Source organism: Cnephaeus nilssonii (assembly GCF_951640355.1).
Source record: "Cnephaeus nilssonii genome assembly, chromosome: 3".
Lineage (NCBI taxonomy): Eukaryota > Metazoa > Chordata > Mammalia > Chiroptera > Vespertilionidae > Cnephaeus > Cnephaeus nilssonii.
This window is the reverse complement of record NC_137074.1, coordinates 9,484,792-9,511,667: the sequence shown is the minus strand read 5'-3', so window position 1 is coordinate 9,511,667 and position 26,876 is coordinate 9,484,792. Positions and strand designations below refer to the sequence as shown.

Sequence of the window (26,876 nt, the reverse complement as noted above, 5' to 3'; positions counted from 1 at the left end):
ACTCCGTGACTAAGTGGTCTGCAAGGCTGGTTCAACATTCGAAACCAGTGGCCGCATCTGTCACAGCAACAGGCTGAAGGAGCAGCTCCGATCGATCGTATCTACAGACCAGACAGGCCACCACACATAGCCGTTCCCTTAGGGACCCCACGCCCAGGCAGTCTCTGGATGACTCCACAGCGGGGTCACAGGTATGACTTCCATGAGCATTTCCTCGAACGTTCTCTGTCAGAATAAGTGGGAACCCTGGCCCCCAACTCAACACGTTCCTTTCCGCAGGCACCTCAGCACCTTCAAACCTGCCTGGTGGGCCCTGGCTGCCGGGCCAGGAGCCTGTGCACAAGCCCAGTGCACATGCAGATGTGGGCGCCCTCTGCCAACCTGCCAGCACGGCCCCGCCCCTCTACGCGGCTCCGCCTTCCAGAGCCAGCTCCAGTCCCACCTCACCGCTCCCGGGAGGGCATAGGCAGGTGCCCATATCCCAGCGGGAGGGGCCGGCAATGGCTCCAAGACCCAGGCCGGCAGGACGCCCGGATTGCCAACGGGGGCTCAGCTCCTGCCACCCCTGGGGCAGAGGTGGCCGCATGATGCCCAGAGGAGTGACAACGCTGTTTTGAGGGACCCCTTGGGGACAGCCTCTCTGTGCCTCCAGGGCCCAGCCACGCACACAGGGCACCAGTTGGGCGGGTCCCCTAAACACAGGCTGGAGTCCTTCCCAGAGGGAAGATGGATGAGCCCTCAGGGGCCTCAGGGAGCCATCAGCCTCTGTGCTCACCTCCCAGAAGGTTTGAAATTAGCCATTTCCTTTACTGGATCCAGGGCTTTCACCTGCGGCGGCCGGGGGCATGACCCTGGGTGTCTGTCTCTCCCCTGGGCAGGGCGATCCGCAGGCCCGAGCACCTGGCACCAAGTGCAGGGCCAGGCCCTTAGCACCCCCGCCCCACACGTGCCAGGTGGATGGGACAGCAAAAGCTCTGGAGATACCAAACCCTGGGCCCCCCCAGCCCCCTTCTCAGACATGCTGAGGCCCAGGGGGCTGAGAAACCCACGGCCTCACTAAGGAGGGGCCCCCACAGTGCATTCCTTGAAAGGTCCTCTGGGCCCCCGTCACTGCTAGTCTGAGGGGTGCTCGGTGGCTCCCCGTGTTACCTGTTTGGCAGGGAAGGTCCGGGCACACGATCTGGGGGTCTAGGAGAGAGGAAAGGAGGCCAGGGGTCCCGGTCAGGCTCCACTGTCCAGGGCCCACAGACGCCCAGCCCCTGCCCTCCCGGGGTCCTCTTCCCTCCGGCAGGGACAAGGGCTGGGCAGGCCGGGGAGGCGGGAGGCCCAGCGCCGCTCACCCGGGCACAGGACGTCCTCCATGTCGTCGATGAACTTCTCGGCCACCAGGTCGGAGAACAGCGTCATGTTGCGCACCTGCTGGGGCTTGTCGCACGCGATGGAGTTGAGGTTCTCGCTCTCGTGTTTCTCATGGAACATGTCCCCGATGCCGATGGCCGTCACGGTGACCTCGTGGTTGCACAGCGCCCGCAGGTTGAGGTCGTCGTCCCGGGGGTCGTGTCGGCCGTCCGTGATGACCACTGCGAACACGCGGGTCTTCTTGCGCCGGCTTTCCTTGATCAGCTGGTTGTAGGCGAACTTGAGGGCGGAGGGCGTCCAGGTGCCGCCCGCGATCCACTCGAGGTTCTTGACAGCCTCCTTGAAGCTGGACAGCGAGTTGATGCGCTCGTCGTCCAGCTGGATGGCCTCGAAGGTGCCCTCGTGGCTGTACTGCACGACGCCCACTCTGGTCCCTGTGGCGGCGGGGTGCGGGCGTGAGAGGCTGGCTGCGTCACCCCACGCGCTCGCCACCTTCAAGTGGGGGCCTTGGGACCCTTGGCCAAGCTAACATCCCTCCCAGGACTGGGTGTCAGGGTGTCCTGCCCAGGGTCTCCTGCCCCCGCCCCCGAGGGTGCAGCTGACCTGTCTCGGACTTGGGGTCCTTGGCGATGGCCCCCAGCCTGTTGACCACGTTGATGACGAAGTTCTTCTCCAGCGTGAAGTTGGTGTAGCCGATGCTCTCAGAGCTGTCGATGACAAACACCACGTCCAGGGCGCCACACCGCTTCTCACAGTCTGCGGGCCGGCAGAGGGGTGATGGCTGTGTGCGCTGGCCCCAGCCCAGAACACCCCCCCACACAGCGCACAGCCCGGTGCACCATGGGAAATGATCACCACCAGGGGGAGGGTGGGATTCTGATGACCCTGACCTCTGGGCGATGACCCCAACCCCTGGACGATGACCCTGACTCCTGGACGAGGGCGGGGGGGGGGAGGGGGAAGGCAGCCCAGCAGCACCCCCGTGTGGGGGCTGAGACTCACCACAGCACCCGCACGTCTCCCGCACGTAGGTCATGACGTCGCACTCCTGCAACACAGTGGGTCAGTCCAGCCAGGACGGCAACCCGAGAGGGGCCAGGGGTCTGCAGCCCTGCTCCCCTCGCCTCTGACCTCGCCCTGCTGACCTCCTGCTGACCTCCCCCTGCTGACCTTGCCCTGCTGACTGTGACCTGCTGACCTCATGCTAACACCCCTGCTGACCTTGCCTGCTGACCTTGCACTGGCCCCACTCCTTCTGACCTCGCCCTCTGACACTGTCCTTGCTTTTCGGTTTTAGGAGGGAGGACACTGATTCCATCCCCAGCTGGTACCTACCGTGAGGCCGGGGTCTCCGGGGGGTCCGGGCTCTCCCTGGAGGAGAAGGATGACAGTGAGAGGTGACCACTGAGGCTGAGCAGGGTCCCTGCACCTGACCCTGGGCTTCCACCACAGGCAGAGCCCCGTGGTTCAGGGTGTGTGTTGGCCTGACTGGCCCAGAGGCTATGGCCTGAGGGCCCTATGGACAGGGAACTGACCTACCTCGGGTCCTGGGGATCCTCTTGGCCCCCGAGGGCCCGGCTCACCAGGGGGACCAGGATCTGCCTGAGAAGGGAAAAAAGCAGGTCGGCTCAGCAAACACCTATACATCTCCCTTGCTTCTAGGATGAGGAGAGATGAGGAGGAGAGATGACGAGAGAGGAGGAAAGAGGAGGAGGGATGAGGAGAGAGGAGGAGGAAGAAAGGAGGAGGAAGAGAGGAGGAGGGATGAGGAGAAAGGAGGAGGGACGAGGAGAGATGAGGAGAGATGTGAGAAGAGGAGAGAGGAGGAAGAGGGATGAAGAGAGAGGAGGAGGAGGGCTGAGAAAGGAGGAGAGAGGAGGAGGGATGAGGAGAGAGGAGGAGAGATGAGGAGAGATGAGGAGAGAGGAGGGATGAGGAGAGAGGAGGGATGAGGAGAGAGGAGGGATGAGGAGAGAGGAGGAGGGATGAGGAGAGAGGAGGGATGAGGAGAGAGGAGGGATGAGGAGAGAGGAGGGATGAGGAGAGAGCAGGAGGGATGAGGAGAGAGGAGGAGGGATGAGGAGAGAGGAGGAGGGCTGAGGAGAGAGGAGGAGGAAGAGGGCTGAGAAAGGAGGAGAGAGGAGGAGGGATGGGGAGGGAGAATGAGGGCTGAGAAAGGAGGAGGGAGGAGGAGAGATGAGGAGGGAGAATGAGGGCTGAGAAAGGAGGAGGGAGGAGGGTCAAGGAGGACACTTACAGGCTCGCCCTTTTCTCCTTTCCGCCCAGGTGGTCCTTTCACTCCGAAGTCGCCTCTGCCCCCCTGGGACACAGGACACAGGTTAGCCCCGGCGGAGGACCTCGTGGGAGAGCTCTGCTTGCCCCCCGCCGCCCCCAGTCTCCCAAGACCTCCAGTGGGTCTTCCGGGGACACAGACGTGTTTGTCCAGGAAAATCTGTGCCTGGCTCTTGGGGTCAGTGAGGTGGCAATAGCACAGGGCGTTCTGGGCGAGCACGGGTTTTGGTGTGAGAGAGACTAGCCCTCAGCCAGCTGGCGACCACACTCAGCACTCAGCATGGGGCAGCGCTGGTGCCAAGCCCGGTGAGGGGTGCGGCGCTCCAGCCACCGGAGCAGGGCACTGACCACCCCAGGCAGGTGCAGAGGGGCCCCTCCGTACCTCGGGGCCAGGTGGGCCTGGCTCGCCTTTCTCTCCCTGGAAGAAAGCACAGGTGGGGGTTACTCAGCACAGACCCCCGAGAGCTGATGTGCTGACCCCTGGGGCATAGCTGGGGACCTGGAGGTTTTCTGCTGCCTCCTCCCTTCCCTCCTGGGGGTCTCAGTTGTCACAATCTGTGGGCGAATGCTGTCTGGGCTGCATCCCAGACAATTTCTGGGGACCTGCGTCTGCACCCAATGTGTGACTCCTGAGCCCCTCGCACCCTGTCCCCCGTGGGGAGGCCCTCCAGGGAACTAGAGGGAATCTTCAGGGCCCTCCCGGCAATGCCCACCCCTCCCTGGGGGCTCCAATCCCACGCCAGGACTCACAGGCGCTCCTCGGGGTCCTGGGTAGCTGAATCCAGGCCTGCCAGGGTCTCCCTGGAGGAAGGGGGAGGCCGGTCAGGGAAGGTCCAGAGGGAAATGTGAATAGTCAGCATGGACCGAGGCCCAGGGGTCTGGGCGGCTGGTCTGCCTGGACGGGGCTTTGGGGAGGGTGTGCTACCCCCCAGGGTGAGGACGGGAGGGCTGCCTGGCCCCCTGCCGTCCTCCCACACCCAGGACTGGCAGGCACACTCCAGGCGGTCTCATGCTAGAGCTGAGAACAGCCTACCCCTCCCCCACCTCTTCCTAATCCAGGCAGGAGGGGGTGTACCTTTGGGCCAGGCTGTCCGGAGTCTCCGCGGGGACCAGCATCACCGGGGTCTCCCCGAGATCCCTGAGGTCAGAGAGAAAGCGGGGAGTTGGCACCAGCAGACTGACTACGTCCAGCTCTGACCACTAGGCAACACTGCCCTGCTCCCCTGCTGCCCTCAGGGTCACTGCCCGGTTCCTCCTCTTCCACATGCCCCCTCGGGGCTCCCAGGCCACACCCCTGCCTCTGGCTCACCACCACCCTGACCTGGTAAAGCTGGACCCCTCAGGGCAGGGCCAGGATATGAGGGGCACAGGGACCCTTGGCCTGAGTTTGCTGTGGGGACAGTGTCCTGCTGAGGACAGGAGGACTACAGAGCAGGGGAGTGAGACACTGAGGTTGAAGGACAGACGGGGGCCTGAGTCCCAGAACCACAGGCCCCTCCCAGGTGTCCTGCCACTGACCTGCTTTCCAGGCTCCCCCAGAACCCCAGGGGGGCCTCTGGGTCCAGGCAGGCCGCGGTCTCCCTGGAAAGAAAGGGCGCTTCAGAGATCCTGTCATCAGCACTGTAGACGGCGAAGGGTGGGGGGGGGGGGGCGGGCGCTGCCCCCCAGGAGGTCCTGGCATGGCCTCGGTCCTCAGCCCTGACCACAGACCTGGCAGGGTCTGCAGGGAGGGAAGGACAGGGGGTCCCAGGCTCAGCCCCCTCCAGCCAGGGTGCTGGGTGCCGCCTGCCACCCCCTTACCTTGGCTCCTTTGCCGCCAACCTCTCCAGCCAGGCCCCGGGGTCCCTCGGGACCAGGATCCCCCTGTGAGAAGAGAGGCCCAGTTATCTGTGGTGTGTGTGGGGGAGGAGGTGGCCATTAAACTGCCTGGAGAGGACCCCAGGTTGTGGGGGGTGAGACTGAAATAGCAACCCTGCCCGCTCAGCCCCTCAGGGCAGGGGTCCCCACACATTCCCAGAGGAGGGGGCCCCTCTTCCAAGCCCTTCTCAGACCTCACAGGAAACTCAGATTTATCACCGAGACAGGACCCCCTGCACCAGCTCCGGGAGCGCGTGTGGCGGGTGCTGTGAGGAGCAGCCCGCAGCCTGCACAGCTGTGCGCGCCCTGCCCGGTGCCCCAGCAGGCAGTGCAGGTGGGGCTACCCTGGCTGCCGCCTGCTTTCCCCGACCGCGCAGAGGGTGTCCCCCTGACAGAGGCCCCGGGTCCCTTCTGTTCTCCCTTGTCACGGGGTACCATCAGCACCACCGTGAGAACCCGGTGCAGAGGCCGACGTGGCTACGGCACCCCGTTTCCCCGACACGAACACTCACCTTCTCGCCTTTGGGGCCCTCGCTGCCTGGGCTGCCCTTGGTGCCAGGGTCTCCCCTGCGCCCCTGCAGAGAGTGGGTGTGTGGGTGGGGGCCCTGATGGTGGGGGCCACAGGAGGACCCACACTCCACCCATGAGGGCTCTGGCTTTGGGGTCCGGAGGCCCCTCAGGAGGGCTTCAGCTCAGATCCTCATTCTCTGCCGGGTGGTTTGGTCCCGGCCGAGGGTTTAGGAAATGAGGGAGGGCTCCTGGTCAGCTGTCAGTCCAGGGTGAGTGTCAGTGGACTGACTGGGACCTGGCTCGGACCGGCTATCGGTGTAGTCACTCAGCCCCTTCCGGGCCGGGCCAGGCCTCAGGACACATCCCCTGGAGGATCAGCCCTGGGCTGGGCCCTTCCCGCCCTGAGGCAGGACACTCCAGGTTGGCGGGGTGTGGGGGTGTGTGGGGTGTGGTGGTGGGGGAGGGTGGTGGGGTGGGGGGGGGAGGGTGAGGATGCTGTGTGGGACCCATGGAGCATGTGTCCGGGTTTACGTTGATCCCTCAGAGGTGCCCTGCCAGGAGGGCAAGGTGGGGACGCTGGGCCACTTCATGGGCACTGAGTGTCCGGCAGGGAGATGGCTGAACCCTTCCTCTGCTGCAATGGGGTCATGGAGGCACTGGAGACCCCTCGGGCTCAGAGAGGCCCCGAGCAGGGCACAGCCAGGAGGGCTGGGCAGGCGGCTAGAGGAGACATGCTCTGGGCCCTGGGCTTGAGGGGCCTGAGGGGCCTGAGGGGTGTGAACTCACAGCCTCGCCTTTGGGTCCCCGGGGCCCGGGCCCGCCTTTGGCTCCTTTCACGCCGGAACTTCCCGGGGCTCCGTTGTTGCCTTGATAGCCCTGCGGAGAGGTGACAGCTCAGCCAGGCAGGATGGCCCGGGCCACCTCAGCAGGCGCGGCCTCCCGTGGTCTGGCAGTGGGACAGAGGCTGGTGGCCTGCTCAGGGCCTGGGCTGTCCCTACTGCTTCCCACTGCGGTGGGTCCAGTGGGCACTGCCGGTGTGTGGCTGGGGCAGGACACAGGGACCCTCAGGGGCACTTGCCTTGCTTCCCTTGGCCCCGTCCTCTCCTGGGGGCCCTCTGCGTCCTGGGCGGCCAGCGTCCCCCTGGAAGGATTTGGAGAAATCAGCGTCACACCCTTTGGATGCTGGCCATGGGGCAGGACTCTGGAGGCGCTGGGGGCCCGTGCCTCTCCTCCCATGTAGGCGGAGCACACTCTTGGGGCAGGGCCCCCATGCAGCTCCAGGTGAATTAATCAGACATGGGCCTTGTCTGTGCGTGCTGGCTTCTCGGGGGGACAGGCTGCCGTCCTGGTCCTCCAGGGTCCTGGGCAGCCAGGGGAGTGGCTGCAGGCAGGCACAGCGGTGCCTCAGGTGGCCTAAGAGGCAGAACCCCAAGGCATCGGAGAGCCTTGCACAGAAGCCCCCTGGAGGCCTGGGAGGAGGTGGGCTTGCTGCTATGGCCATTCAGGCACCCCGCAGCAGCCTGAGCCGGGACACACCGTCCTGAGGTAGACATGAGCTGGTGAAGCTCCAGGAGGGCACCCCCTCAGCATGGGCACCCCACAGCCTCCCAGGCAGGACACCCCTAAGCCTCCCCCCCCCCCCCGAATGCCTGGTCTGCGGGGACAGGTCCCCTCCGCTGTGCTTCTCGGCCCAGATGCCTCCCCCAGAGGCTGGGCATTGCAGCAGGGAGAAGGCCACCTGGAGGGCAGTGACCCCGTCTGCTCTGGCCGCCGCCACCCTGGCTAGGCCGCCTACCTTGGCACCTTGGTCTCCGGGTTCCCCAGGGCTGCCTGCGTCCCCTGGGTAGCCGTCGAGGCCCTGTGAGGGAAGGGGGAGAGAGGCTGTTCTGGGTCTCTTGCTGCAAGCTGCACTTGGGGTTTCCCCGTTAGCCCAGGCTCAGCTGACATGGGGAAGGTGACCAGTGTCCCCCGCAATGTCTGAACTGGATGCTCTGCCTGGGTCTCAGTGGCCAGAACCCACCGGGGCTGGCCAGGACGCTCAGACAAACCTCAGAGCCGAGCTCCTCGGGACTCTGGGAAGCCCCAGAGGCCATTTTGTCCTGCTGTGGCCCCAGCCCAGGCTGATCCCTGGGGGTCGGGGATGGGCAGGGCAGGGCTGAAGGAAGAATCCAAGTTCAGGGACTCCCAGCTTCCCCACGCCCACCTGGCGCCTGGTGCCTCTAAGGGATTTAACCTTAATGTGAGGAGGAGCAAAGGCCATGCTTACCCGACTCCCGGGGTCTCCCTTGCAGCCAGGGGGTCCAATGCGCCCCAGCTTGCCCTGAAAGACGAGAGGGGAGCAGATGTGTCAGGGGCCAGATTCAGGGGACGATGCACCAATGACAGGTGTAAGTGGCGGGCAAAGTCCATGCTGGTCTCTACCCAGTGGGCACATGCGTGCGACTGTGTGCTTTAATGGCTTCAATGTTACGATGGCATCTCTATGGAGGTGGGAGAGTCCCTGGCTGCAGCTGTGAGCACGAGTGTCCACAGTGCCCCCTTCATGTGTGTGCATGCCTGTGTGCATGTGAGACATGTGTGCATGTGTGAGTGCACTTGATGCTTGTGTACATGTGTGTATGTGTGTGAACTACCACTCAGGCCATTCTGAAGTTCTGCAGAATAGATTTGGAAGTTCCTGCAAGGCTTGGCCTTGGTTTTCAGAAGCAAATGTCTATTCATGCTCTTGTAATGCCCTTATTTGTCCTGCATCCCCTGGACAGGTAAAACTGGGGTGCTGAAGCCACAACTTGTGGGCAGTGGCCAGTGGGTCAGGTCTAGGGGCCCGGCCCCAGGGAGGGAATGAGAACGTTCTGCTCATTCTTCCATTTGAGATGCCGCTGTGCACGACCCTCATGCCCAGCCCAGGACGCAGACCCAGGAGCACTACCTTCTGTCCATCGGTCCCGTTCTTGCCGGCCAAGCCGGAGGCGCCCTGCGGGGAGAAGGAAGAGGAGAGTCCCGTCAGCCCTGATCGTCATCTCCTTAGAGCAGCAGGAAGGGGGGGTGCCCTGCTCGCCCAGCCCACCACCTGGCTTACCTTCCGCCCATCAGCTCCGAATTCTCCCTGCAGAAGGAAAGTGAGGCCTTTAGCTCAGGTCTCCAACAACACAGACCCGCTGCCTTAGGGACCCAAGCCTGCCCTTGGCCAAACACCAAGCCAGAAGGACCCCAGACCAAGGCCACCACCAACACGAAGCCCATCACGCCCCCAGCAGGAGCCACAGGCAGGCTCGCTGAGGACACTGGGGAGTTGGGGCCGAGGCTCACACAGAGGCCGTGGGCAGTCTGGCTGCTCAGACTCTGAATCTCACCTTCTCTCCTTTGAAACCAGGAACACCCTGAGGTCGGAAGGAAAGAAAAGCAGCATTATGGCGGGGCGTGTGCACGGGACCCAGCAGGCCACCAGAGCGGGCGGTGGCCGGTGGCCTCGGGCAGGGAGGCCTGACCGGGGCTCAGGCTAGACGCTAGGTTTGGGGACAACACTCAGAGTGGTGCTTCACGTCCCTGGGTCGGGGGGGAGAGAGAGGGAGGGCTTGCTGGGCCAGAGACATCTGGATCCTATGGGCTGGCCCCACCTGGAGCCAGGCAGCCCTGGGTTTGTCCCCAAGTCCCCCGCCACTGGGGCAGGGCCAGGGCCAGGGGCAACTTGCCTTGGGTCCTGGGAATCCGATGGGTCCTTCAATGCCTGGATCCCCCTGTGGGAAAAGAACAAAGGCCGTGGGTGTAAGCTCAGCCTGCAGAGCGGGAGCGGCTGCAGCGGGTGGGAGGACACTTACCTGTCGGCCCTTCTGTCCCGGCTCTCCAGGCTCCCCCATGTTGCCCTTGGCGCCCTGCAAGCAGACAACACAAAAGGGGTAAACCAAGGCAGGGAGGGGCAGGCTGGGCCACCAGGGACCCTGTCACTGGCTTCTGGGAGGTGGAAGAGTAAGCCTCAGGGTTAGAGTGACTTGGCTGCTGGTCCCACCCAGGTGACAACGGCAATGCCACATGGAGACGTCCTAGAGTAGGGCCAGCTGCCCCTGAGGACCCTGGCCTCTGTCAGACCAGGGCCCGTTGGATCCTGTTTCTCTGAGCTCTGACGGACAGCCCCGGGGTGGGCACCCGCCAGGCCTCTGCAGCAGCGGCACCCACCCTTGAGGGCACACTGCTCAAGACACCAACTTGTTTACTTTATAAGAGTATTTTAATGGGAAACCTTAACTTAAAAAGTATCCCTACTTTTCTCAAAATGCCATTGAAAAGGAAGTAGATAAAAATGGAACTTCAGTTCCTTCAGGGTCAGAAGTGTTGAGCCCGTGGAGGTTTAGTTGGCCCTGAATTCATAGTTCAAGAGGGGGCGGGGGCTTCCTGGCAGGGCAGACCCCAGGGAGGTCTGGGTAGCTTACCTTTTGTCCGCGGTAGCCCTTGGGGCCAGGGGGCCCGGGGATCTCCAGACAGCTCACCTTGTAGCACTGAAACAAGAAGGAAGTGAGGCCAGAATGATGGGTCCCAGTTGAGAGGGAGGGAGAGAGGGAGGGAGGATACTGCCCAGGTGCCCGGCCTGCTGGGGGTGGGCCGTCCCGAGCACGGGGCTGGATAAAGGACCATGCTCAGGCCCACCAGGGTGGGGCTCTACATAGGCTCTAGTCAAGTTTTGGAAACTGAGGCTGGATTGAGCAATGATTGACAGTAGCAAGGACTACATAGCGGTTGGCTAGGCATCCTTGTGCTTGCGTGTGAGACCGCTGTGTTGTGAGCAGCTTTCTAGGGGAGGGTGTGCTTGCAGGAGCCTCGCTGAGTGGGAAGCACTCCGTCCTGGGCTGTGAGCTGGGATGCACAGGAGCGGGGCGATGTCAGGGGCCCAGGGCTGCAGATCCTGCGCTGGGCACCCAACCGTCGCCCATCTTCTCTTGGACTGGCTCAGGTGGGCGGAGCCCGTCAGTCCAGAGAGCCACCCTCAAACTCACGCTCATCCACTTGGCGTGTGCTAAGTGAAGGACCCTAATGCCGACCTCCTGGGTTTAAACTGCCTGCTTCGGGTCAGAAGCCCTTTGTCCCAAACTCAAGAGTCTCAGGCCCTACATGGAGCAGAGGGGTCTCTCTCCCTTGCCTCCGGGGAGTGCCAGGGAACTGGCAAGGAGAGGCGTGTGATCTTTGCTGGGTCAGCGCCTCAGAGGCCCCAGGGCACACCCGGCGGGGCTGGCATGGACAGAAATGCCTCTCACCTCTCCATAGGCCTCATGTTTCTGCAGAAAAGACAGAGAGAAACCCTGGTTAGCCACAAGCTGGTGATCGGGCAGCTCCGCATCCAGCAGAGAATGCGGGACATTGGAGCAGGCAGGGCCCTGACCAGAGCTCACCCCCTTCATTCACCGAGGGGGTCACTGATGCCCAGTGACCAGGTCCCAGGGCTCTGCACCCCACTCCCCACCCCACACCCAGTGGGAGGAGGGGGCGCTGCAGCTACTCACCATGACCTTGATGATGCGGTTGATGGTGTCCTGGTCGATCTCGGTGGAGTCGGGCAGCATGGTGGCGTAGTTGCTGCGGTAGAGCTCCTGGGGCGTGCTGGCGATTTCCCGCAGGCCCTGCTCGTTCAGGTTCCTGTTGGGGGCCACGGCGAAGAGCCGGATGCCCTCCTCGCGGGCCCGCTCAGCCTGCATCTTGATGCCGCCGCATGGGCTGCCGGTGACGTGGCCGTCGGTGATGACCACGGCGAAGTTGACCGCGCCGTTGCTCCTGTGCTGCCGGATCTGCTGGGTCATGTTGGCCAGCGCGCAGTCGGTGAACGTGCCGCGGCGGAAGGAGCGGATGCTCTGCAGGCCCTTGGTGAAGGAGGCCCTGTCGCTGCCCGGCGGGCTGAACACCTCCACCTGGTCGGAGAAGTGCAGGCCGCCATAGCGCCAGCTCAGGGCCACCTGGTCCAGGTACAGCTCGTCCTGCAGCTGGCTGATGAACTGCGGCACGAACTGCTGCATGTGGTAGAGCAGGCTGTCGGTGGGGGACTGCATGGTGACGCTCTCCGAGGTGTCCAGCACAAAGTACACGTTGACCGGGCAGTCGGCTTTCTCTGGGGGACACAGGAGGAGTCAGGGGGCTGCACACGGAGGGCCTGCGGTGAGCCATCCTGGGGCTCTGTGCACACGGGTGGTCCTGGGCTCTGCCCCCCACCAGCCTCACTGGCACGCTGGGCCCTGGCTCCCAACAGGCTGTTCCTGCTGCCCTCTTTGGTCGCCCAGGAGCCCCAGCCCCTGCGGCTGTACCTGGGCAGTTGCTGCCTCTCTCAGATGTGTCGGGGGCGATGACCTCCTGCTGCTGGGCGTGCAGGGTCCCCAGGAGGCCCCAGAGCAGGAGGATGGAGCGGGAGCCCCGGAGCATCTTGGCAGCACCGGTGGGTGGTCCCTGACGTCCTGCAACAGGGAAGAGCAGCCGCTGCAGACAGTGGCTCATGAGTGGGTCTTGGAGCCCCTCCTGGTCCCGATGGTGGGGGTGGCACACACCGAGGGTCAGCCAGCACCTGGGCTAAGGGACCCTGGATGGGGCCACAAGCATTTAGTGGGCACAGAGACTGTGGGCTTTGGGCTCAGTTCTGGGTGGGATTAGCACGTTCACCGCTGTCCCTGCCTGGGAGCCTCTGTCGGAAGACAGGCTGACTCTTGGGAACTGAAAGCATCGTGAGGACCACGGGGAGGATGCCGGGGGCAGGGCAGAGGGGTCAGCTGGGGTGACCGGGAGGAAAGGCAGCAGGGGAGGGGGTGAGTGAGGTCCAGGCTGGGGTGGGGATGGGCCTTGGTACTTGATTCCTATTTGTCCAAACAACCCCACACTGACTGCTTAGGGAGAAAGGCCTGGGGGTGGAACATAGGGGCCGGCAGGCAGTGGGTGCTCGGGATTGGGGGACCTTTCCCAGAGCCGATGACTGTGCCCCGGCATGTGTTCACGGATCTGCTTCCCTGTCGCTTGCTGCTCCCTGTGCCCAGGCCCACCCTGTGGCCACACAGGCAGGGAGAGGACCTGGAGGCTGGGGCGGGCTGGCTGGGCGTAGGAACCAGGTGTGAGAGGAATGAGAACTCTCTGTGGGAAGGTGAGGAAGGGGCTCGGCCCAGATGTTCTGGTGGAGACTCCTGCAACCTGGTTCACATCCCCCTGCCCCCAAGCTGCCTCCCAAAGCCCCCAGAACCCAGGCAGGCCCAAAGAAGATGGGGCCTCGCCAGGAACTTGGGGTCCTGCTGGTGGGGGCAGCACTAGCTGGCTGGGCCCTCGCAGGGCTAGGGGTGACCGACGGAATAACCTGGAAGAGATGGTGTGTGACATCCAAGACTAGGCCATCAGACACTGTGGCTTTTGCCTGGTTCTCTTGGATTGCCTGCTAAAGGGGAAGCCAGCTAAACAGGAACGCTCTCAAGCAGCCTTTGCAGAAGCCCCCGGGGGAGGAACTGAGGCTTTTAGCCAACAGCCGGGGAAGCGAGCTGACTTAGAAGCAGGTCCTTATCCCAGTCAAGACATCAGATGACCTCATCCCTGGCCAATTGCACCTCAGGGCTCCTGAGCTAGAATCACCCGGCCAAGCCACTCCTAAATTCATTAACTCAATAAATTACGAGATAGTAAATGCTTATTGTGTTAAATCTCCAAGTCTTGAGGTAATTTATTATGTGGCAATAGGTAACTAATAGAGGCATCAAACTTTTCTCCACTGCATTGCAGACAGAAGACAATGAAATGATAACCTCAACATTTTTGAGAAAAATGAAATGAACCGACAATGTCTTCCCAGTCAACTTATCTTTCATGCACAAGAAGGAAAGTCTCAGGGGAAAACAGGTTCAGATCTATGACACCTTAAAAAATTCTGCAAGGAATTTGTGTAGATAACATAGAAATAAATAAAAAAGCAAAGAAACTTGAGAAATACCATCAAATGTAGAAAATGAAGGGGAAAGAGTCAGGAAGCATAAAATTACATGTCAGAAATATTACATAGGTCAGTTGGACAAGAAACGTGAATGGTTTAAACTCTCCTGTTAAAGATAAACATTCCTGAGTTGGGTCAAAAAATGAAATCTATCCCAATGAGGTTTAAGAGCGTCACACTTTAAACATGTCAGATGGTACAAAGACGTGGGGAGAGGTGGATGCAAATAAAAAGAGAGGGGCAGTGTTAAGACTAGGTAGAATTTAAGACGGAAGAATGAAGGATGGGGCCAAGGTACAGATAAAGGCTGCAGACTATTATACATCTTTATTTACTAAATTTCATAAAATGAAATTGTATAAAGCAAAATCTGAAAATTCGAATAAAAAACGAACAAGCTGAAATCACGGTAGAAGATTGACTCATCTTTGTAAGTCATTGACAGATCACATAAACAAAAAATAGAGAATCTGAATGTCATGTTTTATAAATCTTTGATAGTAACAAATATGGCATATATATTTTTAAACATAAAGGATTTGGATAATAATAAAACACATACATATTATATATTTATGTCTTTGAAACCTACAAGTAGGGAATTCATATTCTTAAAAAATTTTACAAAATTTGACCCTAGAGTAAGCCACAAAGAAAGCTTAAATTTAGTTTTTTTAAAAAATTGGAAATTATATGGACAAATTCTCTGAGTTACAGTGTAAAACCAATCACTAATAAGGCACAGACAAAAAAAAAAAAAAGCAAAGCATTTGGAAATTAAAAAAACTCTCTCTTGTAAAAACTACACAGGAATTTGTGACAATGAGTATGTTACATATGAAAACAACCATGAGAAGGCCAAAGCTCTAATCAGAGGAAAATATATAGCTTTAGATACTTTATGTTATAAAATAAGAATTTAGTGACAAGTTAGGCATACAGTTGAAGTAACTAGGGACAAAGAAAATTAACAATCTCAGGAGGGAGGGAAGGAGGGAGAGAGGGAGGAAAGGAGGGAGGGAGGGAGGGAGGGAGGGAGGGAGAGAGAGAGAGAGAGAGAGAGAGAGCGCAATTGATTTAAAAAGAGTAGAATAAATATATCTCAGAGCTGATTCTTTTAAAAGGCCAACAAAATAGGAAAAAATTTGTTAGCAAGACTAATCAATAAGTACAACTACAGAAATATATAAATTTAAGAATAAATAAAATAATACAATATAGGAGGACGGTTTTTGTGGCTGTTTGTTTTTAAGAGCACATACCACATGCACCTCTAGGCTAATAAATGTGAAAGACCATTTTCTGGGACAAGTCTTGAGAAGAGGTGAGGATCTCTGTCCTGGAAGGAATGGACACACCGGGAGGAAATACATCCCCAAAGGCTGTGGCCCAGACAGCGCTTAAATGAGTTCTTTTGCATCTTTTAGGACAAACATATCTGCTATTTAACCTGCTTTAGAACATAAAACTATAAACTTCCTTTCAATTCATTTTTAAACTTGGGAAAACCTGAGACCAAAACTTGACAAAAGAAATCGCTATAAGGAGCTCTACAAGTAAACCTCACTTTTGAATATAAATGCAAAAATCCTAACTAATATTAGAAAATAAAATCCAGTAGCATATTAAGGACCACTCTACCAGAACAAAGATTTAGTTAAAAATACAATGATGCAACACTAGGGAATATATTAATGTAAGTCACATTAATAGAAACTCATGATACGTTTTTTAAAAAAATGTATTTTATTAATTTTTTAAAGAGAGGAAGGGAGAGGGAGAGAGAGTTAGAAACATCAATGAGAGAGAAACATCCATCAGCTGCCTCCTGCACACCCTCTAATGGGGATGTGCCCGCAACCAAGGTACATGTCTTTGACCGTAATCGAACCTGGGACCCTTGAGTCGGCAGGCCAATGCTCTATCCACTGAGACAAACCAGTTAGGGCACATGTTACTATTTTAATAGAGCCCCCAAATGTCCATTTCTGATTAAAAAAAAAAAAGACAAGGCAAAGTCTCATAGAAATTTAGGAGTTGGATTATAGAGGATATACATTTCAAATTAAGACCCAATATTCTATTTTACACAAAAATGAAAATAAAGGTTCTTTTCTTTGTGGGTCACAGACCTCTTTAAGACTCTGGACAATTTCACCTGACACAAATACACAGATATACATATGTCAGAAATTACATCCTTTATGACTTCTGGGAGTCCATCCCTGTACCTGATCCTGGATTAAAAATTCCTGCACTCAAAGAATGCTCATGAGGGTACCAATAAAGAAAAAGACAAAGAGTGTTCATCTCACTATGAATTCAGTGTTGTGTTGGAAGCCAATGCAATAAGATGGGGAGGAAAAAGCCAAAATAGAAATCTTAGAAAGGAAGAGATGGAAACTGTCCTTTTAAAGATAGGACTGTCTACCAAGAAACCCAATGAAATCAACTGAACAAAGTTTAGGGGAGAGAGAAAAAGCGGGGAGGGGAGGGAAATGCAGTGAAGCAGTTACATATGTATACACATATATATACACACACATACAAAAAGCTATAGATTTTCTTCCATTAGCAACAAGTAATTACATAAAGTAATGGAAGAAATACTATTTAAACTAACAATCCCCCCCCCATAAATTCAAGGAATAAACTTATCAAGAATCTATTTTTAGAATGCATAAGACTTATGAAAAACTAAAATATATTCTAAGGAACATGATGAAGAGACAAATCTTGTTTTGGGATAAAAAACACAAGTGCTCATCAATAGATGAATGGATTAAAAAATGGTGGTATATTTACACAATGGAATACTATGCAGTTGTAAAAAAGAAGGATCTCTTACTCTTTGAGATAGTACGGAGGGACCTGGAGAGTACTATGCTATGTGAAATAAGCCAGTCAGAGAAAGACAAGTATCACATGATCTCACTTATATGTGGAATCTAATGAAGAAAAAAATGGATGAACAAAACAGATCCAGAGACATTGAAACATGCAACAGACTGATGTATTTTAGAAGGGGTGGGGGGAGCAGGAAGAGATTAAACAAATAACTTCTATGCATAGCCCATGGACAAACAATAGAGCAGTTAAGACCTGGGGAGGGGGGGGCAGGGTAGAGAGGGTCAACTTGGAAAAAACAGGGACATTTGTAATATTTTCAAAAATAAAGTAAAAAAGAATACCAGTTATTTCTAACTAAATTTAAAATTGAATGAAAAATTTGATTAAAATCTTCAAGAAAAGTTTTTGCTTTTTTGTTGGTATATGTAGACAAAATATATCTAAGATTCACCTGGAAGCATAAGTAAAAGTAGCTCAGAAACATAAAAAATAAAGGGTGATGAGAAAACATGTTATCAAGTACAAATGATACAATAACATTACAGTAATTAAGCATTTGTGGTTTTGGTGCTGGAATGGAGCAACAGACCACACAGCAATGGACATAGCAACATACACAAATTGAGAAAACGAGATGGTGGCAGGGCTGGGACAAGGGCTCTCAATGTGAGCAGAAGTAAAGGTAATCCTATCTCACACAGGAAACCCAAATAAATCCCTGGAGAAGTAACTGAGTGAAAACAAGGACCAAAAAGTCCTTGAAGAAAATAGCAAGGATGAAATGACAATGAAATATCTTCTGTGGTTACTCTCCATCAGACACTATGCTACATTATTTATTTATTTTTGTTAATCCTCACCAAAGGATATTTTTCCATTGAATTTAAAAAAAAAGAGAGAGTAGAAAGGTGGGGGAAGAGGCAGAGAGAGAGAGAGGAACATGGATGTGAGAGAGACACATCGATTGCTTGCCTCCTGCATGCACCTCGACCAGGACCAGGTATGGAACCTGCAACCGAGGTATGTGCCCTTGACAGGGAATCGAACCAGGGAATCTTCATCCACTGAGCCAAACTGGCCAGGGCTATGCTACATCATTTAGCACTTAACAACAGTCCTCGGATATAGGTACTATTATAATACCATTTCATAGCCAAGGAAACTGAGAGTAAGTGTAAGTAACTTGTCCAAGGTGTTCAGCTAATAGCTGAGGTCCGAATCCAGTAGGGGCTTTACTATGGATTCAACAGAAATGAAAAGGGTTGTAAGAGAGTATTATAAGTAACTGTATGCCAACAAATCAAGTAACCTAGATAAAATGGACAAATTCTGAAAAACACAAAAACTCTAAAGACCAAACCATGAAGAAATAGATATTCTGAGCTGATCTATAAGTAGTAAGGATGTTGAGTCAGTAATTGAAAATCTCCTGACAAAGAAAAGCCCTGGACATGATGGCTTCACTGGTGAATTCTACCAAACATTTAAAGAAAAACTAACACCAATACTCCTCAAACTTTCCCCTTCCAATTCACCAAACTTCAATTGAAGAGGAGGGAATACTCCCTAAGTCATCCTAGGAGGCCAACATTATCCTCCTTCTACTAAAGTCAGACAAAGACACTACAAGAAAAGAAAACTACAAACCAGTATCCCTTGTGAACATTGGTACTAAAATCCTCAACAAAATATCAGCAAACAGAATTTAGCAGGATAGTAAAAGTGTTAAACACCATGACCAAGTGGGATTTATTTCTGGAATGCAAGGATGGTTCAATGTATAACAATCTATCAATGTAATACATCACATTAACAGAACGAAGGAAAAAAACCCCTCATAATCATCTCAATTGACACAGAAAAAAACTTGTGATAAAATTCAACACCCTTTTATGATAAAAACACTCAACAAACTAAAAATAGAAGGAAACTACCTCATTGTAAGAAAAGCCATAAATGAAAATTCCATAACAAACATACTCAATGGTGAGAGACTGAAAGCTTTTCCTCTATGATCAGGAACAAGGCAAAGATGCCCACTTTTGTCACTTCTACTCAACATAGTATTAGAAGTCCTACCCCCAAGCAATTAGGCAAGAAAAAGAAATAAAAAGCACTCAAATTGCAAGGATGAGATAAAATAATCTGTTTACAGATGTTATGATCTTATATGTAGAAAACCCTAAAGATCTCACAAAAAGAAACTTAGAATAAATAAATTCAGCAAAGTAACAGGATACAAAGTCAACACTCAATAATCAGTTGCAGTTTTGTGCACTAACAATAAACAATGCAAAAAGCAAATTAAGAAAACAATTCCATTTACATTAGCATCAAAAGAATAAAATACTTAGGAATTACCTTTACTCAGGAGGTGAAATACTTTTTCACTGAAAACTGTAAAACATTCCTGAGAGACATAGATAAATGAAAAGATATTCCATGTTCATGGATTAGAAGACTTAATATTAAGATGTCAATACTGCCGAAACCGGTTTGGCTCAGTGGATAGAGCGTCGGTCTGCGGACTGAAAGGTCCCAGGTTCGATTCTGGTCAAGGGCATATACATTGGTTGCGGGCACATCCCTAGTAGGGGGTGTGCAGGAGGCAGCTGGTCGATGTTTCTCTCTCATCGATGTTTCTAGCTCTCTATCCCTCTCCCTTCCTCTCTGTAAAAAAAATCAATAAAATATATTTAAAAAAAAAGATGTCAATACTAACTAAGTGATTTAAAGATTTAATGCAATCTTTACCAAAATGTCAATGTTGATTTTTACAGAAATAGAAAAATCCATTCTAAAATTCATAAGGAATTGCAAGAGACTTCAAATAGCACAAACAATCCTAAAAGACAAGCACAAAGCTGAAGAACTCATACTTTCTCATTTCCAAACTTACTATAAAGCTATGATAATAAAAATAGTGTGGTAATGGCATAAAGACAGATAACAGACCAATGGAGCAGAATAGAGAGTCCAGAAATCACTCGCATATATATATATATATATATATATATATATATATATATATATATATAGTGAAATGATTTTCAGCTGGGAAAACTGGATATCCATATGCAAACGAATGAAGTTGGAATCTTACCTAACACCATACATAAAAATGAACTCAAAATGGCCCTGGCCTAATGTAAAATCTATAAAAATTTAGAAGAAAACATAGGGCAAAATCTTCACAACATTCAATTTGGCAATGATTTCTAGGATATGACACAAAGAGCACAAGCAACTAAAAAGATAGACAAATTGGACTTCATAAAAATTTTAAACAATTGTGACTCAAAAAGCAACCTACAAAATAGGAAATAATACTTGCAAATCATTTTTCTGATAAGGGATTAGTATCCATCCTACCTAATAAAATAGTAATATGCAAATTGACCGCACCTTCGCTACGCCCAAGCCACGTCCACTATCCAAAGCCACGTCCACCAGCCAATCAGGGCGAGTATGCAAATTACCCAACAAAGATGGCGGTTAATTTGCATAGGCGGAGGGAGGGAGGAGTGAAGACTGAAGACAACTTAGAAGGAAGACGGAGGAAAAGCGGAAAGCAAGGTGGCTGCCAGAGGGAAAGCCGGGGCGGGGTGGGGCAGGGCGGAGTGGGGCGGAGCGGGGCTGGTGGCAGCAGCGCGCAGCCGCAGCGGCCGCTTGCAGGATTTTTCCTGCAAATGGGCTACTAGTAATATATAGAAAACTAAAAATCAATGACAAAAAACCCAAACAACACAATTCAAAAATGGGCTAAGGACTTAAAATAGACATTTCTTAAAAAAAGAATTATAAATGGCCAATAAGCACACAAAAAGATGCTCAACACTACTAATTAGGGAAATGCAAATCAAAATTATGAGATGCCACATCACACTCATTAGGATGGCTACTATTAAAAAAACCACAGAAAATAAAATGTGTTGAGGAGAATTCAGAGAAACTGGAATTGTTTGGTGGGAATGTAAAACGGTAGAGCTATTGTAGAAAACAGTATGGTGGTTCCTTAAAAATATAAAAGTGGATTTACCATATGATCCAGCAATTCCACTTCTGGGTATAATTCCACTCAAAAGGATTCAGAGCAGGGTCTCAAAGAGATATTTGTACACCCATATTCATAGCAGCACTATGCACAATGGGTAAAACATGGAAGCAACGTAAGTGTCCACTGATGGATGAATGGTATATACATGGTATATACATACAATGAAATATTATTCAGCCTTAAAAGGGAAGGAGATTCTGACACACACTACAGCATGGATAAACCTTAAGGAAATTATACTAATAAAACAAGCCAGTAACAAAAAGACAAATACTGAAAGATTCCAATCACATGAGATACTTAGTATCATAGAGCCAGGAGGTAGAATGGTGGCTGCCAGGGGCTGGGGGAGAATGGGAAGTTAAGTGTTTCATGGGGACAGATTTCAGTTTTGTGAAATGAAAAGAATTGTGGAGATCCATGTGGTGATGGGCACAACAATATGAATGTACTTAATACCACTGAACTATATACTGAGTGGCCAGATTATTATGATCTCTGAACACATAATAATCTGGCCACTCAGTGTATATCCTATATAATAAAAGGCTAATATGCAAATTGTCCCCTCGACCAGGAGTTTGACCAGCAGGCAGGCTGGCCAACCGCCCATGTCCCCTCCCCTTGGCTAGGCTGGCAGGACCCCACCCATGCATGAATTTATGCACCGGGCCTCTAATATATCCTATCTAATAATAGAGTATTATGCAAATTGACCATCACTCCAACACACAAGATGGCTGCCCCAATGTGGTCAAAGATGGCTGCCCCCATGTGGACACAAGATGGCCACCAAAAGATGGCCAGCAGGGGAGGGCAGTTGGGAGGGAGCAGGCCTGCAGGGGAGGGCAGTTGGGGGCAATCAAGCCTGCAGGGGAGGGCAGTTAGGGGTGACCAGGCCAGCAGAGGAGGGAAGTTGGGGGCTACCGGGCCTGCAGGGAAGGGCAGTTGGGGGGACCCAGGCCTGCAGGGGAGAGCAGTTGAGGGGACCCAGGCCTGCAGGGGAGGGCAGTTAGGGGTGACCAGGCCTGCAGGGGAGGGCAGTTAGGGGTGACCAGGCCTGCAGGGGAGGGCAGTTAGGGGTGACCAGGCCTGCAGAGGAGGGCAGTTAGGGGCAAACAGGCTGGCAGGGGAGCAGTTAGGCATCAATCAGGCTGGCAGGGGAGTGTTTAGGGGTGATCAGGCTGGCAGGCAGAAGCGGTTAGGGTTAATCAGGAAGGCAGGCAGGCGAGCAGTTGGGAGCCAGCAGTCCTGGATTGTGAGAGGGATGTCCGACTGCCCCTATCGGATCGGGCCGAAACGGGAAGTCAGACATCCCTTGAGGGGTCCCAGATTGGAGAGGGTGCAGGCTGGGCTGAGGGACACCCCCCCCACCCCCCCCCCCGTGCGTGAATTTCGTGCACCGGGCCTCTAGTACACACACACACACACACACACACACACACACACACACGCCACTGAGTGGCCAGATTTTTATGTGTTCAGAGATCATAATCATCTGGCCACTCAGTGTATAGACACTTACAATGGTTAAGATAGTACATTTTATGTTATGTGTATTTTACCACAATTTTTAAAAACTGAAGGGAAAAAGTTCTTCCATATTAGTAAAAATAAGCACTCATGAGACAAATGGGAAAATCGTAACCTGGCAAGTAACAACAAACAGTCAGTGATCAAAAGTGTTGAACCACACAAAAACCAAGAACTCACACAAACCAGCAAGACGCCATTCCTCATCCATGAAATTGGCAAATAAGAAAAGAGACAGCAACACGGCCCATCGTCTGCCCTGGTGACGGACACCCGGGTGCTTCTCCACTTCTCTGGTGGGCATCTGACAACCGCCTTGAAAGCCTCGACCCCTTTCAGAAGTTTTGGCTCAGACCCTGCTCTACCGGGAGTAGGGGCCCCTCACAGCTGGGGTCCCCGCCCTCCGCCTGCTCATCACAGTGTCTGCAATGCGCCACCACGAGGCTGACCCACCGGTGTGGCGTGGGTGTTGACATGTTTTAGGTCCTGGCGGGTCTGTGGAGGATGTTGCTTTAGGATATGGCTTGAACCCAACGTGTGCCCCTTGGAGGGGGTGTCCCCCTCCCCCCGGGCCTGTTCACTGAGCTGATGAACCCTGCTTTGTATAAATGTGCAGAAGGAGCCACAAGAGAGACCGACCCATTGAAATGTTTAAAAGGAATCAAACTGTTTAAAACAATCCTAAGAGCTAGTTTCTTCCCGCCAGCATTATAAGGTCTTTTGTGGCTGTAAACATGACCTACCTACACCCCATGCACCTGGAGACCCCTAGCAGCCCCGCAGGGAAAAGGGCAAGTACTATTAACCCTGACCTCATTCTACAGATGAGCAACCCGAGGCTGAGGAGGAGTGTGGGCGCGGCTCCCTCCACAACAGAGCAGACCTGCTGGCTGGCAATGCAGAGTCGCCATTGGGCGTGGGCGTGCCCTGCCCAGTGCAGGGGCCGGCGCCCCACCCGACCAGGTGGTCCAGGGGACCACGCCCGACTTGGCACCTGGACGTTGCCTTCCCCGTGGCTTCCACTGCAGACGAGCCCCACAATTGCCCCGGCCAGCTGTGGTCTTCCCGGGCCTCCCAGGTCACTTTCAGCTAACAGCACAGCATGGCAGCTTAAAGCTGCCAGAGAGGCCCAGAGGCCTAGGAAACCCATGTCCAGCCCAGGTGACACACCTGGGTCCCGGGTGCCCAGCCCCTCCAGTCTGGCCAGGAGATTCCGAGTCACGTGTGCCCGGGGGCCCAGCCCCACTCGCCTTTCTCTGAATGACTGAGGCCAGGCAGACGACTTCCCTCCTGGAGCCCTACATGCCCGTCCCCCCCCTCCTGGCCGTGGATGTTAAGCACATGTAAGATGGCCTCTTGGTCAGAACGGTATTAAAAGGAAAAAACGAGGGAAATCTGTGGGTCCCCAGCCTCCTCCTTTTTGGGCGTCCATCGAAACGTGCAGTTCCCCTCCGCTGGGACAGCGGCTTAGACCAGGGGTGTGGGCGCGGGAGCCTGCAGTCTCTTTTCTGGGTACGGGGGCCATACAGCGGGTGGGCACTGGGCGGAGAGCGGGGAAGACCAGAGCAGCCACATCCTGCGGTTCTGTGTTGTTACTATGTAACTGGGGTCAGTAGGCCTCTCAGAGGTTGACCCCCCCCATGCCCTGAGGGTGCTGGGCTGCTGGAGTTCTGCTGGATGGGTGGGGTGAGGAGTGCTGGGTGGGGCAGGGCCCGCCCGCATGGGAAGCCACCCAGGTGAGACCAGCTGGGCTCCCACCTCACTCCCTGCTGCGACCACTCAGCCCCCTGCTTGTCTCCCCCGCAGACTTTGAGGGGGGAGGTAGGGGTGTAGAGGGCACCTCCAGCCTCAGAGAATGGGGGGAAGGGTGGGTTGTTGCTGATACTGAGGGTAGGGGTGTGTGACTTGTCCCCACTCCCCTCCCTGTTTCTACCCTTGGGGTATCTAAGAACCCGCCTCCCCTGTTTCTCCCCCTCCCCCTCCTCCTCCCCCCCCCCCCCCAGATCATTCTATCCTGGCCATTCTTTCCAGGAGGAGTGCCCTCTCTCTCAGCCCAGGGGAGAGGGGCTAGCACCCCTGGAGACCCTGTGCCCAGTCCCACATCAAAGGGGAAGACTTCCCAGGGGTGACGGGAGCCTGAATCCCTCTGAAGGGGTCCTCCAGGCCACAGATAACCAGAGGTGCCAGGGCCCAGCATGGGTCTGACTGTGGACAGCCCCTCCCGCTACTTGGTAACTTGTGGAGGGACAGGGTGAGGCCCCGACAGACAGCCCGAACTGCAGCATCTTACTTAGCCGGGAACCAGGACTAGGGAGGAAGCCCCATTCCCAACTCTGTCCCAGGAGGGGCCAAAGTGGGGGCAGTACACAACTCGGCACCCCCTGCCCCCCTGCCGAGGCAGCTAAGGCGTGGACGTGAGGAGCTGTGATCCAAGGTCCAGTGGTTGAAATGGGGCCGCGAAGGGGGGCCATTACCGCAGGGAGAGCTGTCGGGGCGCGGCCCGGGAGAGCCCACCCGGGGCGCCCGCGGACCGGGTCCTCCGCGTCCCGCACTGTCCCGTCCCGTCCAGCAGGACTTGCCAACCAGCAGGACGCGGCTGCCGGCGGGCTGCCCGGGCTCCGGGCTCCGCGGCCGGACCACAGGTCCCCACTTAGCGGGTCCCGGGCCCCAGGGTCTAGGGGCGCTTACCTGACCCCGAGCGCGCGGGGCGCCCTCGCTGTGCACGTCCGAGGATCAGGTCCCGACCGCGGAGAGCCGCGCCGAGTGGGCAGGAGGGAGGGGACGCGGGAGGGGCCGCCGTCTTTATACCACCCCGCCCCCTCCCAGCCCGCCCCCGAAGCGCGGCCACGGGGAGGCGCTGCGGCCCCGCGGATGGGCTGGTGGGGGGACGGGCGGGCAGGGGGACAAAAGGGAGAATCCGGGAGGCCAAAGGGAGTGGGAGCGGGAGAGCCACCCCCAGCCCAGACGCGAGGAGGGTGGGGCGCTGCACCTCTCCAGAAACAGTCGTGGGCGCAGTCAGAGTCCCCCCGCCCCCACCCCCATCCGCCCCGCTGCCCCCGCCCCACTTCCCTGCCGTTCACTGTGGGGTGGAGGATGGGGACCACACCCTGCACCGAGGGCCAAGGAGGGGAGACCAGCACTCCCCCTCGAAGAAGCTGCGTCCCCCAGCTCAATCCCCTCCCCCCCGCCCCCCCCCCCCGTCAGCGTTCCTCAGCTCAGTGCCCCCAGCTCAGTGCCCCCAGCTCAGTGCCCCCAGCTCAGTGCCCCCTGCTCAGTGTCCCCTGCTCAGTGCCCCCTGCTCAGTGCCCCCAGCTCAGTGCCCCCAGCTCAGTGCCCTCTGCTCAGTGACCCCTGCTCAGTGCCCCCTGCTCAGTGCCCCCTGCTCAGTGTCCCCTGCTCAGTGCCCCCTGCTCAGTGCCCTCTGCTCAGTGCCCCCTGCTCAGTGCCCCCTGCTCAGTGCCCCCAGCTCAGTGTCCCCTGCTCAGTGCCCCCTGCTCAGTGCCCTCTGCTCAGTGCCCCCTGCTCAGTGCCCTCTGCTCAGTGCCCTCTGCTCAGTGTCCCCTGCTCAGTGTCCCCTGCTCAGTGCCCCCTGCTCAGTGCCCCCTGCTCAGTGTCCCCAGCTCAGTGCCCCCTGCTCAGTGTCCCCAGCTCAGTGCCCCCTGCTCAGTGCCCCCTGCTCAGTGTCCCCAGCTCAGTGCCCCCTGCTCAGTGCCCCCTGCTCAGTGCCCCCTGCTCAGTGCCCCCAGCTCAGTGCCCTCTGCTCAGTGCCCCCTGCTCAGTGCCCCCTGCTCAGTGTCCCCAGCTCAGTGCCCCCTGCTCAGTGCCCCCTGCTCAGTGTCCCCTGCTCAGTGCCCTCTGCTCAGTGCCCCCTGCTCAGTGCCCCCTGCTCAGTGCCCTCTGCTCAGTGACCCCTGCTCAGTGCCCTCTGCTCAGTGCCCCCTGCTCAGTGTCCCCCTGCTCAGTGCGCCCTGCTCAGTGCCCCCTGCTCAGTGTCCCCTGATCAGTGTCTCCAGCTCAGTGCCTCCTGCTCAGTGCCCCCTGCTCAGTGTCCCCTGATCAGGCACAGTGGGGTTCCAGCCTTTCTCCTGGGACAGCTCCCGCAAGGCCACCAGTCAGAGCATATGCCCTTGGTGGGCTCAGCCCTGCGCAGAGGGTGACAGAGGCGGGTTAGAGGGCAGGGCTGGGAGAGGCCAGGGCAGCCAGGACAGCTAAAGCCTCAGGTGCGATGGGTGGGGAGTGAGGACCCTCTTCCTTGCAAAAACCCCACAGGTACCCTTGGCGCTGGACTCCGAGGCCACTGTGAGGTCCTACCTGTGAGGATCTGGGAGAGGAGTATGGCAAGGCTGTGGTGGAGCGGGAGGCCCCCAGGACCAGGGCTTCTGTTTGAGATGGGATGTTGGCAGGACTGGGGGCGAGGTGCCTGGGCTATGGGACAGGGCCACATCACCGCCATCCTTGAGGGAGCGGCAACACCATGCAGCT

General features: G+C 55.4%; 1 protein-coding gene across 2 annotated transcripts in view; it reads right to left on the bottom strand.

Annotated features, from left to right (window-relative positions):
* The window catches only part of COL6A2 (collagen type VI alpha 2 chain), a 30,479-nt gene extending 5,263 nt beyond the window's left edge, over window positions 1-25,216 (bottom strand). For both annotated transcript variants that reach the window (XM_079766253.1, XM_079766254.1), the window contains exons 1-27: window positions 25,083-25,216; window positions 12,303-12,449; window positions 11,511-12,109; window positions 11,265-11,285; window positions 10,446-10,511; window positions 9,837-9,890; window positions 9,711-9,755; window positions 9,372-9,398; window positions 9,098-9,124; window positions 8,948-8,992; window positions 8,285-8,338; window positions 7,814-7,876; window positions 7,097-7,159; window positions 6,805-6,894; window positions 6,021-6,083; window positions 5,452-5,514; window positions 5,170-5,232; window positions 4,727-4,789; window positions 4,402-4,452; window positions 4,034-4,069; window positions 3,617-3,679; window positions 2,899-2,961; window positions 2,695-2,730; window positions 2,362-2,407; window positions 1,963-2,115; window positions 1,341-1,793; window positions 1,150-1,188 (exon numbers count right to left, since the gene is read on the bottom strand). In XM_079766253.1, coding sequence (XP_079622379.1) covers window positions 1,150-1,188; window positions 1,341-1,793; window positions 1,963-2,115; window positions 2,362-2,407; window positions 2,695-2,730; window positions 2,899-2,961; window positions 3,617-3,679; window positions 4,034-4,069; window positions 4,402-4,452; window positions 4,727-4,789; window positions 5,170-5,232; window positions 5,452-5,514; window positions 6,021-6,083; window positions 6,805-6,894; window positions 7,097-7,159; window positions 7,814-7,876; window positions 8,285-8,338; window positions 8,948-8,992; window positions 9,098-9,124; window positions 9,372-9,398; window positions 9,711-9,755; window positions 9,837-9,890; window positions 10,446-10,511; window positions 11,265-11,285; window positions 11,511-12,109; window positions 12,303-12,417 — 2,461 coding nt within the window. In that variant the 5' untranslated portion in view covers window positions 12,418-12,449; window positions 25,083-25,216. The remainder of the gene's footprint in view (window positions 1-1,149; window positions 1,189-1,340; window positions 1,794-1,962; window positions 2,116-2,361; window positions 2,408-2,694; window positions 2,731-2,898; window positions 2,962-3,616; window positions 3,680-4,033; window positions 4,070-4,401; window positions 4,453-4,726; window positions 4,790-5,169; window positions 5,233-5,451; window positions 5,515-6,020; window positions 6,084-6,804; window positions 6,895-7,096; window positions 7,160-7,813; window positions 7,877-8,284; window positions 8,339-8,947; window positions 8,993-9,097; window positions 9,125-9,371; window positions 9,399-9,710; window positions 9,756-9,836; window positions 9,891-10,445; window positions 10,512-11,264; window positions 11,286-11,510; window positions 12,110-12,302; window positions 12,450-25,082) is intronic.
* Between the last annotated feature and the right edge of the window lie 1,660 nt (window positions 25,217-26,876).